The 15,886-nt window shown below is 48.4% G+C and overlaps 1 protein-coding gene across 1 annotated transcript in view; it reads right to left on the bottom strand.

Annotated features, from left to right (window-relative positions):
- Nucleotides 1-1,555: 1,555 nt before the first annotated feature.
- LOC138296948 (NXPE family member 1-like) overlaps nt 1,556-15,886 on the bottom strand; it is a 366,294-nt gene continuing 351,963 nt past the window's right edge. The window contains exon 8 of the mRNA XM_069236467.1: nt 1,556-2,868. Within this exon, the coding sequence (XP_069092568.1) occupies nt 2,336-2,868 (533 nt within the window). The 3' untranslated portion in view covers nt 1,556-2,335. The remainder of the gene's footprint in view (nt 2,869-15,886) is intronic.

Raw genomic sequence — 15,886 nt, 5'->3', positions numbered from 1 at the left:
TACTCTCCCTTCCTGTAGTAGATCTTCCATAGTGGGCTGTGCTTTCACAGGTATTAAGTACAGTGCCACCAGACATTAAGTTATCTTTCCACATTTTATTTAGGAAACAAAAACCCTTTTATTTAGTTAATTGGTCTTGTCTCGCCACAAAAGTAGTGTTCTGCAGCGCCATGACCCCCTTGGGTGAAAGAGTATGTTATAAGTCTACCAAACATGCCATGGCACAAGACTGAGGGAGGGACAGCCTCCCCAGAGAGTGGAAGTGAATTGCCTGAATTCCGGTGGGTGGAGGGTGAAGATTCAGACATGGAAGAGAGAAGGATCGAGGCAGGGCCACCTTTAAAAATTACATGAGGACTAGGGAGGGTTTGCAGATTAGTTTGTCCGGGGCCACCTCCACTTGGTTGGTAGTAGGAATGAGGGGTGGGACTGCAGTTTCTCTTGTTCAAGGTGAGGAAGTTTCTGGACAGGTCCTGCCCTTTTGGTTGCCCCTAATTACTGATTTAGAGAGACTGATGACAGCTTGGTGAAGACACCTCACACTTCACTGTGCCCAGCGTTTGGGTGCTTCCTGCTGCAAGAAGCATCACTTTACACACAGGCTGTGTCTGGAGAGCAGCCTCAGAAGGACAAGTCCAAAGGACCACAACAAACATCTTCTGAAGTTTGAGACCCACATCCCCTGTCTAGAGCAGGTGCACGAAAGCTCCAGCTCCAGGTTCTTCATGACCAAAGAAAGGAGTGTTTTGCAGAATATTCAAAGGGCAGTTGTGTGACCAGAGCTGGCATCTGTCTGAAAGGTCTCCCAGAGGTGAGGGGACATCAACTGAAGGTTGCACTTACTGCTGGATGATCTGAGAGACTGCCTAGCAACTAGAAGCCTGGCTTCCTTGCTTAGAAAGTTAAGGGTTCACCCTGGCCCAGCAGGAGGAAAGACTGCTCAGGAAGAGGAGCCCAGGAATGTGGTGAATACCCAGAGAAAGAGAGCCTCTTGAACTGCAGTGGTCCAGAGCACACATTGATTCAGAGAGAAAGCTTCACCGTGAAATTGTTACGTTGTCCCAGAAGAGGATTGTCCTAATGGTGACGTTTGTCTGTATCGACAGAGAAGCTGATCGTGATTGCTAACCATAAGACCTGCCGACATCAGCCTGGACAAATGCTGAAGATGCCAGAATCTTGATGACAGCAGGTGGCTGAATTGCTTTTCATCTGTTTTCCTGGGAGATCATGAATGTAGAAGATGTGGGTAGCACTCGACCTTCCTCCTTGACTGTGACACAGACAACAAGTGCTGAGGGCGTTGTCGGAAGTAAGAACGGCGTAAGACCTGCCTTTTCAACTAGCCAACCTACCATAGGCAGGTCTAGGCACACACACCTGGTCGGTGCCACAATACCCCCACGAGTGACAGTGCGCTTTACACATACACATAACAATGCTGAGTCAAGCACAAAGGACTTGAGACTGAATCTGCCCACATACCTCTATAGGGGTGGGACCAGAGTTATTGAATGCACATTTAAAATCTGTGGAGACGTTATATGATGTGAATCTTATTTACTCTTTTGTTAGGAGCCTGAGGAGGGGACTACAGTGCATAGGGTCACTCCAGGGGAAACAGAGCCTTGAATAGAGAGGTGGTCAGGCAGCACCACAAGAGAGGCAGATCTGTGAGCAAGAGAAACACTCTGCCTCTGTGAATCACGTGTATTTTGAAGTTCTTTCTTTTCCCAAAGACAGGCACTGGACTGCACATTCTAGTTTTTGTGCCTGCTGGTTGATTATTGGGTTCTCGTGTCTAGTCCCAGTTTGGAGAACATTATTAAGATGGGGCCCAGGACACCAACAGCAAACAACCTTCCCCATCATGGACTGGGCCGAGAAGCCCCTGTTTACTCTGTGGCACCCGTGTGAGATCTGACAATCTCTTTCACTACTACCACCACCTCGGACAGGAGTTAATTACAAATGTAGATTTTGTCACTGTGTATTGTTCAACCACACTAGTACTTAGCACAACAGGATTGGAACAAACACTTGAAATATGATGTTTTTATGGCCTAAATATTTAAATGGTGTCTTACATTATTGTTCATTTGGGTTAATGTCACTGTTAGACATGTGAGTGAGTCAGTCGGTCAGGGAGTGAGTGAGCCTTTGAATAAGTGAGTCAGTCGGTGGAGTTTTAACTTCTTGTTTCAGGGACTGAGCCACCTCAGTCCATGGATCCTCAGCTTCTCAAATATAATCCCAAATCAGTAACTAAATATCATTTGATCTTCTTTGTAGATATTCTTTTTCTAGATTTCCGCCTGACACCATTTTGTGATCCTCAACAGATGAGGGTTAGGAAAAGATTTATTTCGTTTTCGATCACTGTTGGTGACGGGTGCATATTGTTTGATGCAAAGGCAGTGGTGATGTCCCATGCATCAACTACTCCAACGTTCAGACCACGGAATATGGAATTTAATATTGAGTATTGAACAAATCCATGAAAGTCACTAAGCTTTTCGAAGTCTCTCTCCATGTCACTCGTGTTCTCTGTTTTGATGACTACCCGGGTCTCTGGGCTCCGCAGGAAGAGGCGTTCGATGGCCCTGCGGATGTTGATGGCCCTTCGGATGAAGAGATGCATGGGGAAAGCCCGGAAGTGTGCACCAAGAGACAGGGCAATCACTGTATGCTCGTTTCCTCCAACTTGATCGATCTGCCGAGGGATTGTTCGGTCCTCCCTTACCGAGTAGAAGCCACAGGCAAATGGATTTCCATGTTTCTTATACCTGATTTGAATGTTTCTGTCAACATCAACAGCCATTAGCATCTTCTGCCATCCTCCTTCATACAGGTCCAGCTCCTTCAGGGCTGTGGATGAATGAGAAGAGAGTTGAGAATTAGAGGACATGATGCAGTCAACTGAATCACATTCCCTTGCATGCCTCGCCCACGTGTGCAGGTATCAGTCTAATTGAAAGCCTCTTCTATTGACTACTGGGGCTGAGTGAGGCGTTACAGAGGGCGCTACCACATGACGGGCATCATGGCACTGTATCGGAAGCAGAATGTTAAGGGAGTACATCTGGTTGATGTGTGAAGGGATAAGCTGAAAGAGGTTTTCTGAACAGAGACAGGCGTGCTGGCACTGAAGAGGAGAGGGAGGAATGTTCCAGAGAGTAACCATTAGGAATGAGAAATGATGACCGCCTTTTGTGATTCTTGACACTGAGAGCAGGACCGCTGAAGTTGATCTTAAAAGATGGGTAGGAACTGGTCTGGTGAACATACACGTGAAGTTTGGTGGGCTTGTGACTGCTGTGCTCACAAAATATACGTTTATGGGAGGTTAGTTATTCATAGCCTATGGAACTCAGCTGTAACTTGGTGACGGGACTGAGAAGTCCCCTGCATGGTGATGGATGTACACCCCTGCCTGAGTGCCTCAGCTGCATCTGGAAACTTTGTACTGATTTTTGGTCATGGGTGATCATGGATGTGTGCCATGACCTAGGCATGTGTCATGGTAATGCGGTCTTGTTAGACCAAGCAAGGCACCCCAAGCACTACCCCGTAACAGTAGACAGCCACAGGCATGGTGGTGGCAGCACGCCGGTTTTATGTTCAGTAGTAATCAGTACTGTGAACAGGCCTTTTTACGCGTGTCCCAGGAGTAATGCCTAGCAGCCACTCATGTAAAGTTGTGCAGCTGGGTCTACTTGATGTTATTATGTACTGCCCTGCAGCGCATGATGCTTGCATCTGTGTGCTTGAATGTATGCGGTTTCCATTTTGAAAAGCAAGGGCCTGGAAAGGCTAGTTGGAGGTGAGGTATCCAGTACCCCACACAGATGTAGATCCCTGGCTTTCCTGAAGGTGGCAACACACACACTGGAGGAAGCGCAGGTCAACCTCTGTGCACATCAAAGCACTCTCTGATTCCCGAAGAGTTATTGTTCAGTGGGATACGGGCTCATTGTCAGGTGAGATGGTGGGTCTGGTAAGGTTGACACTGTTGGAGCAGGGAATCATAGTATGCTTAGTCCTATGGACCTTTGTGAGGCTGACCTCTGGTCAGCGTCTTCTGCTCCCCACTGCGCAGCTCCACCCTCTACCCGCTGGCTCCTGCCTGCGCCTCATCCCTGGTAGCCCAGTGGTGAGCCTCTCTCTGTCTCTGCCTTGTTTCTTCTTATTGTGCTTTTTCCTCTTATCTCTTCTTTTTGCTCTTTCTTGTGCTTTTTCCTTCGCTCCTCTCATCCTCCCTTCTGCTGCTCCTCTCCCTTCCCGCATCTGCCGCTGCTTCACCCCTGCAGCCCCCCCTCAGCGTCACAATTCCTGCCTCCCAGCTGACAAGCCCCTCCCACCTCCCTGCCCTTATTAATGGCGGCCGCTGTGTGGCTGCACCCCTGTCATGCCGAAGGCTCACCAAAGCAAGCCCATCTGTGCCCAGACAGTTCCCAGCGCCGCAGACCCTGGTTCCCACACAATCCAATGGTACGACTCCAGCACCCTCCACTGCCTCAACACTGGAGGATCCACTGACTGCTACCACCACTGCAATTGCACCTTTATCTGCCTTTGAACCCCGGACCCACCCAGTACACACCCACCAGGATACCTCAGCTGAAGGGCTGCTCAACACCTGCTCCCTCGTCAGACAAGGCATAGAGATATGGGACCTGCTAGACACCATCTTCCCAGACGTCGCCTTCTTCACGGAAACCTGGATAACTCCCACCTCAGCCCCAGACTTTGCCACTGCCATCCCCAATGTCTACAAGATCATCCACAAAGACCACATCAACCAACCAGGAAAGGGTGTTTCCATAGTCCACAAAAACACCCTCCGCCTCACAAACAGCTCTGGCAACCACTCACCCAGCATGGAACATCTCCACTTCCAGTTTCAGACCAGAACAACACCATCTGCTGCACCCTCATCTACAGACTGCCAGGACCCTGCCCCCAATTCAGCGAGACCATAGCCAACTGCATCAGGTCACATGCCCTCACCTCAAGGGACTACATCCTCCTAGGTGACCTCAATTTCCACAAAGACAACCTCAGAGACCAGAACACCTCAACCCTACAAGAGAACCTCACCACCCTCGGACTTGAACATCTGTTCAACTCCCCAACCCATTCAGCAGGACACACCCTTGACCCAGTCGTCTCTGCCGGAAACATCCCTGTCTCACACACCTCCGAACTACACTGGATCGACCACCACTGTGTCCACTTCTCCTTCACCAAGAAGACAGAATGCCACAACACCCACCACCACCCCGGCAGAAGCTTGAGCAAGGTCTCAGAAGCCCACCACTGGACACCACAGACGCCAACGCGTCAGCCCACAACCTTCACCAATGGATCTCCAACGGCACCAACACTCTGGCCCCCCTCAGGAAACCCTCCAACAATCAACACCACAAGAAATCAGCTGGTTCTCCCTTGACCTCCAAGAATCCAAGCACACCTTCAGACGACTCGAGAGAAAGGGAAGAAGCAGAAAAAACACGGCAGACCACAAAGCCTTTAAAACTGCCGTCACTGCGCTCTACCTCCTTATCAGAACAGCAAGAAAATCAGCCATTCAGTAACGCTTCAACACCAACGCCTGTAGGAGGCTGGCCTGGCTAATAGTGGGTACCTGATGGTACTTACACCTTGTGCCAGGCCCAGTTATCCCTTATTAATAGATTAGTAGTATTCTAGCAGCTTAGGCTGATAGAGGTAGCTATAGCAGAGCAGTTTAGGCTGAACTAGGAGACATGCAAAGCTCCTACTATACCACTTATATCATATAGCACTATATCATAAGAATCACAATACTCAGAGTTACTAAAAATAAGGTACTTTATTTTAGAGACAATGTGCCAAAAATATCTCAGAGGATATACTCCCTTAGGAAGTAAGTAAAATACACAAAATATACACACAAACCAAAATCAGGTAAGTAAGCAGTTAAAAAGTAGTGCAAACACTGTAGAATACAATAGGATGCAATAGGCCTAGGGACAACACAAACCATAAACTAAGAAAGTGGAATGTGAACCACTTAGGGACCCCAGGCCTAGTGTAGTGTGTAGAGGGTCGCTGGGAGTGTAGGAAAACACTAAGGGTGTCCAAGATACCCCACCACAAGACCTTGAAAAGTAGCAGTAAAGTGACCTTACTTACCCAGAAATACACTAAATTCGTGATAGGAGATTCTGCAAAGACCACAACTGACTGCAAAGCACTATAGACAGATTCCTGGACCTGAGGACCTGTAAAGGAAAGGGACCAAGTCCAAGAGTCACGAAAGTGTCCAGGGGGGTGCAGGAGCCCACTCAACCCCGGATAAAAGTGCAAAAAGGATGCCTCCGGGTGGAAGAAGCTGAAGATTCTGCACCAACGGAAGATGCCAGGAACTTCTCCTTTGCACAGATGTCCCACAGCGTGCTGGAGGATGCAAAGTTGTTTCCTTGCAGAAAGACCACAAACAAGCCTTGCTAGCTGCAAAGGTCGTGGATGAAGAAAATGGGGTCTGCCTGGGCCCAGGAAGGACCAGGAGGTGGCTCCTTGCAGGAGGAGACAGAGGGGGTGCTCAGCAATACAGAGAGCCCACGCAGAAGCAGGCAGAACCCGCAGAGGTACTTGAACACGGGTTCAAGAAAACTGAGCACAGCGGTTGTCTCCACACTACAAAAGAGGGTCCAACTAAGCCAGTGGTCATCTAAGCGAGTTGAGCAATGCAGGACAGAGTGCTGGGGACCTGGGCTGTGCTGTGCATGAAGGATTCCTTGCAAAAGTGCACAGAAGCCCTAGCAGCTGCAGTTCACGCAGTACACAGGATTACTGTCTGGCCTGGGGAGGCAAGAAGTTACCTCCACCAAATTTGGATAGATGGACCACTGGACTGTCAGGGTCACTTGGATCCAGCTCCTGTGTTCCAGGGACCATGCTCGTCACGATGAGAGGGGACCCAGAGGACCAGTGAAGCAGAAGTTTGGTGCCTGCGTTAGCAGGGGAAGGATTACGTCGACCCACAGAAGATTTCTTCTTGCCTTCCACTGCAGGGTGAAGGCAGACAGCCCCCAGAGGATGCACCACCAGGAAACAGTCAAGAAAGCCGGCAGTATTAGGCGCTACAATATCTCTGGTGGTCTTCTTGCTACTTTGTTGCAGTTTTGCAGGCGTCCTGGAGCAGTCAGCAGTCGATCCTTGGCAGAAGTCAAAGAGGGAGATGCAGAGGAACTCTGGTGAGCTGTTGCATTCATTATCTGACGAGAAGCCCACAGGAGAGACCCTATATAGCCCTCAGAGGAGGATTGGCCATCTAGACAGGTAAGCACCTATCAGGAGGGGTCTCTGACATCACCTGCTGGCACTGGCACTCAGAGGCCTCCATTGTGCCCTCACACCTCTGCATTCAAGATGGCAGAGGTCTGGGACACACTGGAGGAGCTCTGGGCACCACCCCTTTCCTTTTTCCAGTTTCGCCACAGCAGGGGCTGGAGGGTCCCTTGTAGGAAAGTACCATCTTGTCTGGCATGTTACCCCCATTTTTCACTGTATATATGTTGTTTTAGTTGTATGTGTCACTGGGACCCTGGTAACCCAGGGCCCCAGTGCTCATAAGTGTGCCTGAATGTGTTACCTGTGTAGTGACTAACTGTCTCACTGAGGCTCTGCTAATCAGAACCTCAGTGGTTATGCTCTCTCATTTCTTTCCAAATTGTCACTGACAGGCTAGTGACCATTTTTACCAATTTACATTGGCTTACTGGAACACCCTTATAATTCCCTAGTATATGGTACTGAGGTACCCAGGGTATTGGGGTTCCAGGAGATCCCTATGGGCTGCAGCATTTCTTTTGCCACCCATAGGGAGCTCTGACAATTCTTACACAGGCCTGCCACTGCAGCCTGAGTGAAATAACGTCCACGTTATTTCACAGAAATTGTACACTGCACTTAAGTAACTTATAAGTCACCTATATGTCTAACCTTTACCTGGTAAAGGTTAGGTGCAAAGTTACTTAGTGTGAGTGCACCCTGGCACTAGCCAAGGTGCCCCCACATTGTTCAGAGCCAATTCCCTGAACTTTGTGAGTGCGGGGACACCATTACACGCGTGCACTACATATAGGTCACTACCTATATGTAGCTTCACCATGGTAACTCTGAATATGGCCATGTAACATGTCTATGATCATGGAATTGCCCCTTCTATGCCATCCTGGCATTGTTGGTACAATTCCATGATCCCAGTGGTCTGTAGCACAGACCCTGGTACTGCCAAACTGCCCTTCCTGGGGTTTCACTGCAGCTGCTGCTGCTGCCAACCCCTCAGACAGGCAGCTGCCCTCCTGGGGTCCAGCCAGGCCTGGCCCAGGATGGCAGAACAAAGAACTTCCTCTGAGAGAGGGTGTGACACCCTCTCCCTTTGGAAAATGGTGTGAAGGCAGGGGAGGAGTAGCCTCCCCCAGCCTCTGGAAATGCTTTGTTGGGCACAGATGTGCCCAATTCTGCATAAGCCAGTCTACACCGGTTCAGGGACCCCTTAGCCCCTGCTCTGGCGCGAAACTGGACAAAGGAAAGGGGAGTGACCACTCCCCTGACCTGCACCTCCCCTGGGAGGTGTCCAGAGCTCCTCCAGTGTGCTCCAGACCTCTGCCATCTTGGAAACAGAGGTGCTGCTGGCACACTGGACTGCTCTGAGTGGCCAGTGCCACCAGGTGACGTCAGAGACTCCTTGTGATAGGCTCCTTCAGGTGTTAGTAGCCTTTCCTCTCTCCTAGGTAGCCAAACCCTCTTTTCTGGCTATTTAGGGTCTCTGTCTCTGGGGAAACTTGAGATAACGAATGCATGAGCTCAGCCGAGTTCCTCTGCATCTCTCTCTTCACCTTCTGATAAGGAATCGACCGCTGACCGCGCTGGAAGCCTGCAAACCTGCAACATAGTAGCAAAGACGACTACTGCAACTCTGTAACGCTGATCCTGCCGCCTTCTCGACTGTTTTCCTGCTTGTGCATGCTGTGGGGGTAGCCTGCCTCCTCTCTGCACCAGAAGCTCCGAAGAAATCTCCCGTGGGTCGACGGAATCTTCCCCCTCCAACCGCAGGCACCAAAAAGCTGCATCACCGGTCCCTTGGGTCTCCTCTCAGCACGACGAGCGAGGTCCCTCGAATCCAGCGACTCTGTCCAAGTGACCCCCACAGTCCAGTGACTCTTCAGCCCAAGTTTGGTGGAGGTAAGTCCTTGCCTCACCTCGCTGGGCTGCATTGCTGGGAACCGCGACTTTGCAGCTTCTCCGGCCCCTGTGCACTTCCGGCGGAAATCCTTTGTGCACAGCCAAGCCTGGGTCCACGGCACTCTAACCTGCATTGCACGACTTTCTAAGTTGGTCTCCGGCGACGTGGGACTCCTTTGTGCAACTTTGGTGAGCACTGTTTCACGCATCCTCGTAGTGCCTGTTTCTGGCACTTCTCCGGGTGCTACCTGCTTCAGTGAGGGCTCCTTGTCTTGGTCGACGTCCCCTCTCTCTGTAGGTCCAATTTGCGACCTCCTGGTCCCTCCTGGGCCCCAGCAGCGTCCAAAAACGCCAAACGCACGATTTGCGTGTAGCAAGGCTTGTTGGCGTCCTTCCGGCGGGAAAACACTTCTGCACGACTCTCCAAGGCGAGTGGGATCCGTCCACCAAAGGGGAAGTCTCTAGACCTTTTCGTTCCTGCAGAAACCTCAGCTTCTTCTGTCCAGTCGAAGCTTCTTTGCACCCGAAGCTGGCATTTCCTGGGCATCTGCCCATCTCCGACTTGCTTGTGACTTTTGGACTTGGTCCCCTTGTTCCACAGGTACCCTAGATTGGAAATCCACAGTTGTTGCATTGCTGGTTTGTGTCTTTCCTGCATTATTCCTCTAACACGACTCTTTTGTCCTTAGGGGAACTTTAGTGCACTTTGCACTCACTTTTCAGGGTCTTGGGGAGGGTTATTTTTCTAACTCTCACTATTTTCTAATAGTCCCAGCGACCCTCTACAAGGTCACATAGGTTTGGGGTCCATTCGTGGTTCACATTCCACTTCTGGAGTATATGGTTTGTGTTGCCCCTATCCCTATGTTTCCCCATTGCATCCTATTGTAACTATACATTGTTTGCACTGTTTTCTAAGACTATACTGCATATTTTTGCTATTGTGTATATATATCTTGTGTATATTTCCTATCCTCTCACTGAGGGTACACTCTAAGATACTTTGGCATATTGTCATAAAAATAAAGTACCTTTATTTTTAGTATAACTGTGTATTGTGTTTTCTTATGATATTGTGCATATGACACTAAGTGGTACTGTAGTAGCTTCACACGTCTCCTAGTTCAGCCTAAGCTGCTCTGCTAAGCTACCATTATCTATCAGCCTAAGCTGCTAGACACCCTATACACTAATAAGGGATAACTGGGCCTGGTGCAAGGTGCAAGTACCCCTTGGTACTCACTACAAGCCAGTCCAGCCTCCTACATTGGTTGTGCAGTGGTGGGATAAGTGCTTGAGACTACTTACCACTCTTGTCATTGTACTTTTCATAAGAGAAAAATATACAAAACAAGGTCAGTGTATATACACATAGCCAAAAAGTTTTGCATTTCCTCTTTTCACTCTTTTCTAAGTGCTGAAAAGTACTTCTAAAACTTTCAAAAAGTTCTTAAAAGTTTTAAAAGTTTTTCTGTCTTTCCAAAAAGTTCTGAAAACTTTTTTCTCTTTTTCTATCACTTTAACTCTCTCTAAAAAATGTCTGGCACAGGAAAAAATGTTGAACTGTCCAAACTTGCATATGATCACCTTAGCTGGAAAGGAGCAAGGAGTCTCTGCATAGAGAGAGGTTTGAGTGTAGGGAAGAATCCTTCCTTAGAACTGTTAATTAATATGCTTAGAGTACAGGATAAGGCCATAAGTGCCCAATCTGTAGAAAAAGTAGCTAATGGTTCTCAATCTGATCCAGGGACTCCCCCAGGAAAAGGTTCAGGAAAGAAACTTCTCAGCCTGCCCATTACTAGACAGTCTAGCATAGTTGGTACAGAGGTTGATTCACACCATACTAATGGTGTGCTCTCACATTATACTGGTAGCCAAGCTGTTAGGGTGCCCTCTGTAAGGGACAGGTCTCCTTCTGTTCATTCCCATCATACCTCTGTATCTAGAAATGTCCCTCCCACCCACCCTGATGACAGATTGTTAGAAAGGGAGCTCAATAGATTGAGAGTGGAACAAACCAGACTGAAGCTCAAGAAGCAACAGATGGATTTGGATAGACAGTCTTTAGAAATAGAAAGGGAAAGACAGAAGTTGGGTTTAGAAACCCATGGTGGCAGCAGCAGTATTCCCCATAGTCATCCTGCAAAAGAGCATGATTCCAGGAATCTGCACAAGATAGTTCCCCCTTATAAGGAGGGGGATGACATTAACAAGTGGTTTGCTGCACTTGAGAGGGCCTGTGCTGTACAGGATGTCCCTCAAAAGCAGTGGGCTGCTATCCTTTGGCTATCATTTACTGGAAAAGGTAGGGATAGGCTCCTTACTGTAAAAGTAAATGATGCTAATAATTTCCAAGTTCTTAAGAATGCACTCCTGGATGGTTATGGCTTAACCACTGAACAGTACAGGATAAAGTTCAGAGAGACCAAAAAGGAGTCTTCACAAGACTGGGTTGATTTCATTGACCAGGCAGTGAAGGCCTTGAAGGGGTGGTTACATGGCAGTAAAGTTACTGATTATGACAGCCTGTATAACTTAATCCTGAGAGAGCATATTCTTAATAATTGTGTGTCTGATTTGTTGCACCAGTACTTGGTGGACTCTGATCTGACCTCTCCCCAAGAATTGGGAAAGAAGGCAGACAAATGGGTCAGAACAAGAGTGAACAGAAAAGTTCATACAGGGGGTGACAAAGATGGCAACAAAAAGAAGGATGGTAAGTCTTCTGACAAAGGTGGGGACAAATCTAAAAATGAGTCTTCATCAGGCCCACAAAAACACTCTGGTGGGGGTGGTGGGTCCAAATCCTCCTTTAATCAGAACAAGGAAAAGAAACCATGGTGCTATTTATGTAAAATAAAAGGCCATTGGACAACAGATCCCAGTTGTCCAAAGAAAGGCACCACAGCTCCTACCACTACAACCCCTACTGCTACACCTAGTGTCCCTACTAATAGCAGTGGTGGTGGGAGCAAACCTACTAATAGCCAATCCAAGGGAGTAGCTGGGCTCACTTTTGGTAATTTAGTTGGGGTTGGTCTGATTAGGGAGACCACAGAGGCTACTTTAGTCTCTGAAGGGGCTATTGATTTAGCCACTTTGGTTGCTTGCCCCCATAACTTGGAGAAGTACAAGCAACTAACCCTAATAAATGGTGTTGAGGTCCAGGCCTACAGGGACACAGGTGCCAGTGTCACAATGGTGATTGAGAAACTGGTGCACCCTGAACAACACATACTTGGACACCAGTACCAAGTAACCGATGCTCACAACATAACACAAAGCCACCCCATGGCTGTTGTAAATCTCAACTGGGGGGGGGGGTAACTGGTCCAAAGAAAGTTGTGGTAGCTTCAGATTTACCTGTAGACTGTCTATTAGGGAATGATTTGGAGACATCAGCTTGGTCAGATGTGGAGTTGGAGGCCCATGCAGCAATGCTGGGCATCCCAGGGCATATTTTTGCTTTGACAAGGGCTCAGGCCAAAAAGCAAAAAGGACAGGGAAGCTTGGATCCTGGAACAATGGACCAAGTACTCCCTAAAGCTAGGGCTAGTAGAAGCAACCCACTTCCTACTATCCCTCCCTCTACAGTGGATTCTACTTCTGAGGAAGAAGAATTCCCTCCCTGTGCAGAACCTACACCAGAGGAGCTGGAAGCAGACACTGCTGAGCTTTTGGGTGAAGGGGGGCCTGCCAGAGAGGAGCTGAGTGTGGCACAGCAAACCTGCCCCACATTAGAGGGTCTCAGACAGCAAGCTGTCAAACAGGCTAATGGGGATGTCAGTGACTCTCACAGAGTTTACTGGGAGGACAACCTCTTGTACACTGAGCATAGGGATCCTAAACCTGGAGCTGCCAGGAGATTAGTGATTCCTCAGGAGTACAGAAAGTTCCTCCTAACACTGGCACATGACATTCCCTTAGCTGGGCATCTAGGACAAATGAAAACTTGGGACAGGCTTGTTCCCCTGTTTCATTGGCCTAGGATGTCTGAGGACACAAAATAATTTTGCAAGTCCTGTGAAACCTGTCAAGCCAGAGGCAAGACAGGTGGCACTCCAAAGGCACCCCTTATCCCACTGCCTGTGGTTGGGGTTCCCTTTGAAAGGGTAGGGGTTGACATAGTTGGCCCCCTTGACCCTCCTACTGCTTCAGGCAATAGGTTTATCTTAGTGGTAGTGGACCATGCCACAAGATATCCTGAAGCAATTCCTTTAAGGACCACTACAGCTCCTGCAGTGGCAAAGGCCCTCCTGGGAATATTTTCCAGGGTGGGCTTCCCAAAGGAAGTAGTATCAGACAGAGGAAGCAATTTCATGTCTGCATACTTAAAGGCCATGTGGAAGGAGTGTGGTGTAACTTACAAGTTCACAACACCCTATCACCCACAAACAAATGGACTGGTGGAGAGATTTAATAAAACTCTCAAAGGCATGATTATGGGACTCCCTGAAAAACTCCGCAGGAGATGGGATATCCTTCTACCATGCCTCCTTTTTGCCTACAGGGAGGTACCCCAGAAAGGAGTGGGCTTCAGCCCCTTTGAACTTCTTTTTGGACACCCTGTTAGGGGTCCACTCACACTTGTAAAGGAGGGTTGGGAACAACCTTTAAAAGCTCCTAAGCAGGATATTGTGGATTATGTACTTGGCCTCAGATCAAGGATGGCTGAGTACATGAAAAAGGCCAGTAAAAACCTTCAGGCCAGCCAATAGCTCCAGAAGCAATGGCATGATCAGAAGGCTGTTTTGGTTCAGTACCAACCAGGGCAGAAAGTGTGGGTCTTGGAGCCTGTGGCCCCAAGAGCACTCCAAGATAAATGGAGTGGTCCACACACAATTGTTGAAAAGAAGGGTGAAGTCACCTACTTGGTTGACTTAGGCACTGCCAGGAGTGCCCTTAGGGTGCTCCATGTCAACCGCCTGAAACCCTACTATGACAGGGCTGATCTCACCCTGCTCATGGCAACAGATGAGGGACAGGAAGAAGACAGTGATCCTCTACCTGATCTCTTCTCTTCCACAGAACAAGATGCTCTTGTGGAAGGTGTAGTTTTGGCTGATTGTCTTACTGCTGAGCAGAAAGATAATTGCATAAATCTCCTAGGACAATTTTCAGAACTCTTCTCTACTGTGCCAGGCACCACTTCTTGGTGTGAGCACACTATAGATACTGGAGACAGTTTACCTGTCAAAAGTAAGATCTATAGGCAGCCTGACCATGTCAGGGACTGCATAAAGAAAGAAGTTCAGAAAATGTTGGAACTAGGAGTAGTTGAGCACTCTGATAGTCCATGGGCTTCTCCTGTGGTACTGGTACCAAAACCCAATTCTAAAGATGGAAAGAAGGAAATGCGGTTTTGTGTAGACTATAGAGGTCTCAACTTGGTAACCAAAACTGATGCTCACCCTATACCCAGGGCAGATGAGCTCATAGATACACTGGCATCTGCCAAGTATCTAAGCACTTTTGATTTGACTGCAGGGTATTGGCAGATCAAATTGTCAGAAGATGCTAAACCTAAGACTGCATTCTCTACCATTGGAGGACATTACCAGTTTACTGTAATGCCTTTTGGTTTGAAAAATGCACCTGCCACTTTTCAGAGGTTGGTGAACACAGTCCTGCAAGGGCTGGAAGCTTTCAGTGCAGCATATTTGGACGATATAGCTGTCTTTAGCTCCAGCTGGGATGATCACCTGGTCCACCTATGGAAAGTTTTGGAGGCCCTGCAAAAGGCAGGCCTCACTATCAAGGCTTCAAAGTGCCAGATAGGGCAGGGTAAGGTGGTTTATCTGGGACACCTTGTTGGTGGGGAACAGATTGCACCACTTCAGGGGAAAATCCAAACTATTATTGATTGGGTTCCCCCTACCACTCAGACTCAGGTGAGAGCCTTCCTAGGCCTCACTGGGTATTACAGGAGGTTCATTAAGAACTATGGCTCCATTGCAGCCCCTCTTAATGACCTCACATCCAAGAAAATGCCTAAAAAGGTATTATGGACAGCAAGCTGTCAGAAAGCTTTTGAGGAGCTGAAGCAGGCCATGTGCTCTGCACCTGTCCTGAAAAGCCCTTGTTACTCTAAAAAATTCTATGTCCAAACTGATGCATCTGAATTAGGAGTAGGGGCAGTCCTATCACAACTTAATTCTGAGGGCCAGGATCAACCTGTTGCTTTTATTAGTAGAAGGTTGACCCCTAGAGAAAAGCGTTGGTCTGCCATTGAGAGGGAGGCCTTTGCTGTGGTCTGGGCTCTGAAGAAGTTGAGGCCATACCTGTTTGGCATTCACTTCATTGTTCAGACAGACCACAAACCTCTACTTTGGCTAAAACAAATGAAAGGTGAAAATCCTAAATTGTTGAGGTGGTCCATATCCCTACAGGGAATGGACTATACAGTGGAACATAGACCTGGGAGTAGCCACTCCAATGCAGATGGACTCTCCAGATATTTCCACTTAGACAATGAAGACTCATCAGGTAATGGCTAGTCTTATTGTCCTTCGTTTGGGGGGGGTTGTGTAGGAAAGTACCATCTTGCCTGGCATGTTACCCCCATTTTTCACTGTATATATGTTGTTTTAGTTGTATGTGTCACTGGGACCCTGGTAACCCAGGGCCCCAGTGCTCATAAGTGTGCCTGAAT

This window comes from Pleurodeles waltl, chromosome 5 (assembly GCF_031143425.1).
Source record: "Pleurodeles waltl isolate 20211129_DDA chromosome 5, aPleWal1.hap1.20221129, whole genome shotgun sequence".
In the NCBI taxonomy this organism is placed as follows: Eukaryota; Metazoa; Chordata; class Amphibia; order Caudata; family Salamandridae; genus Pleurodeles; species Pleurodeles waltl.
The sequence above is the reverse complement of the archived record's forward strand: the minus strand, read 5'-3'. Positions and strand labels throughout refer to the sequence as shown.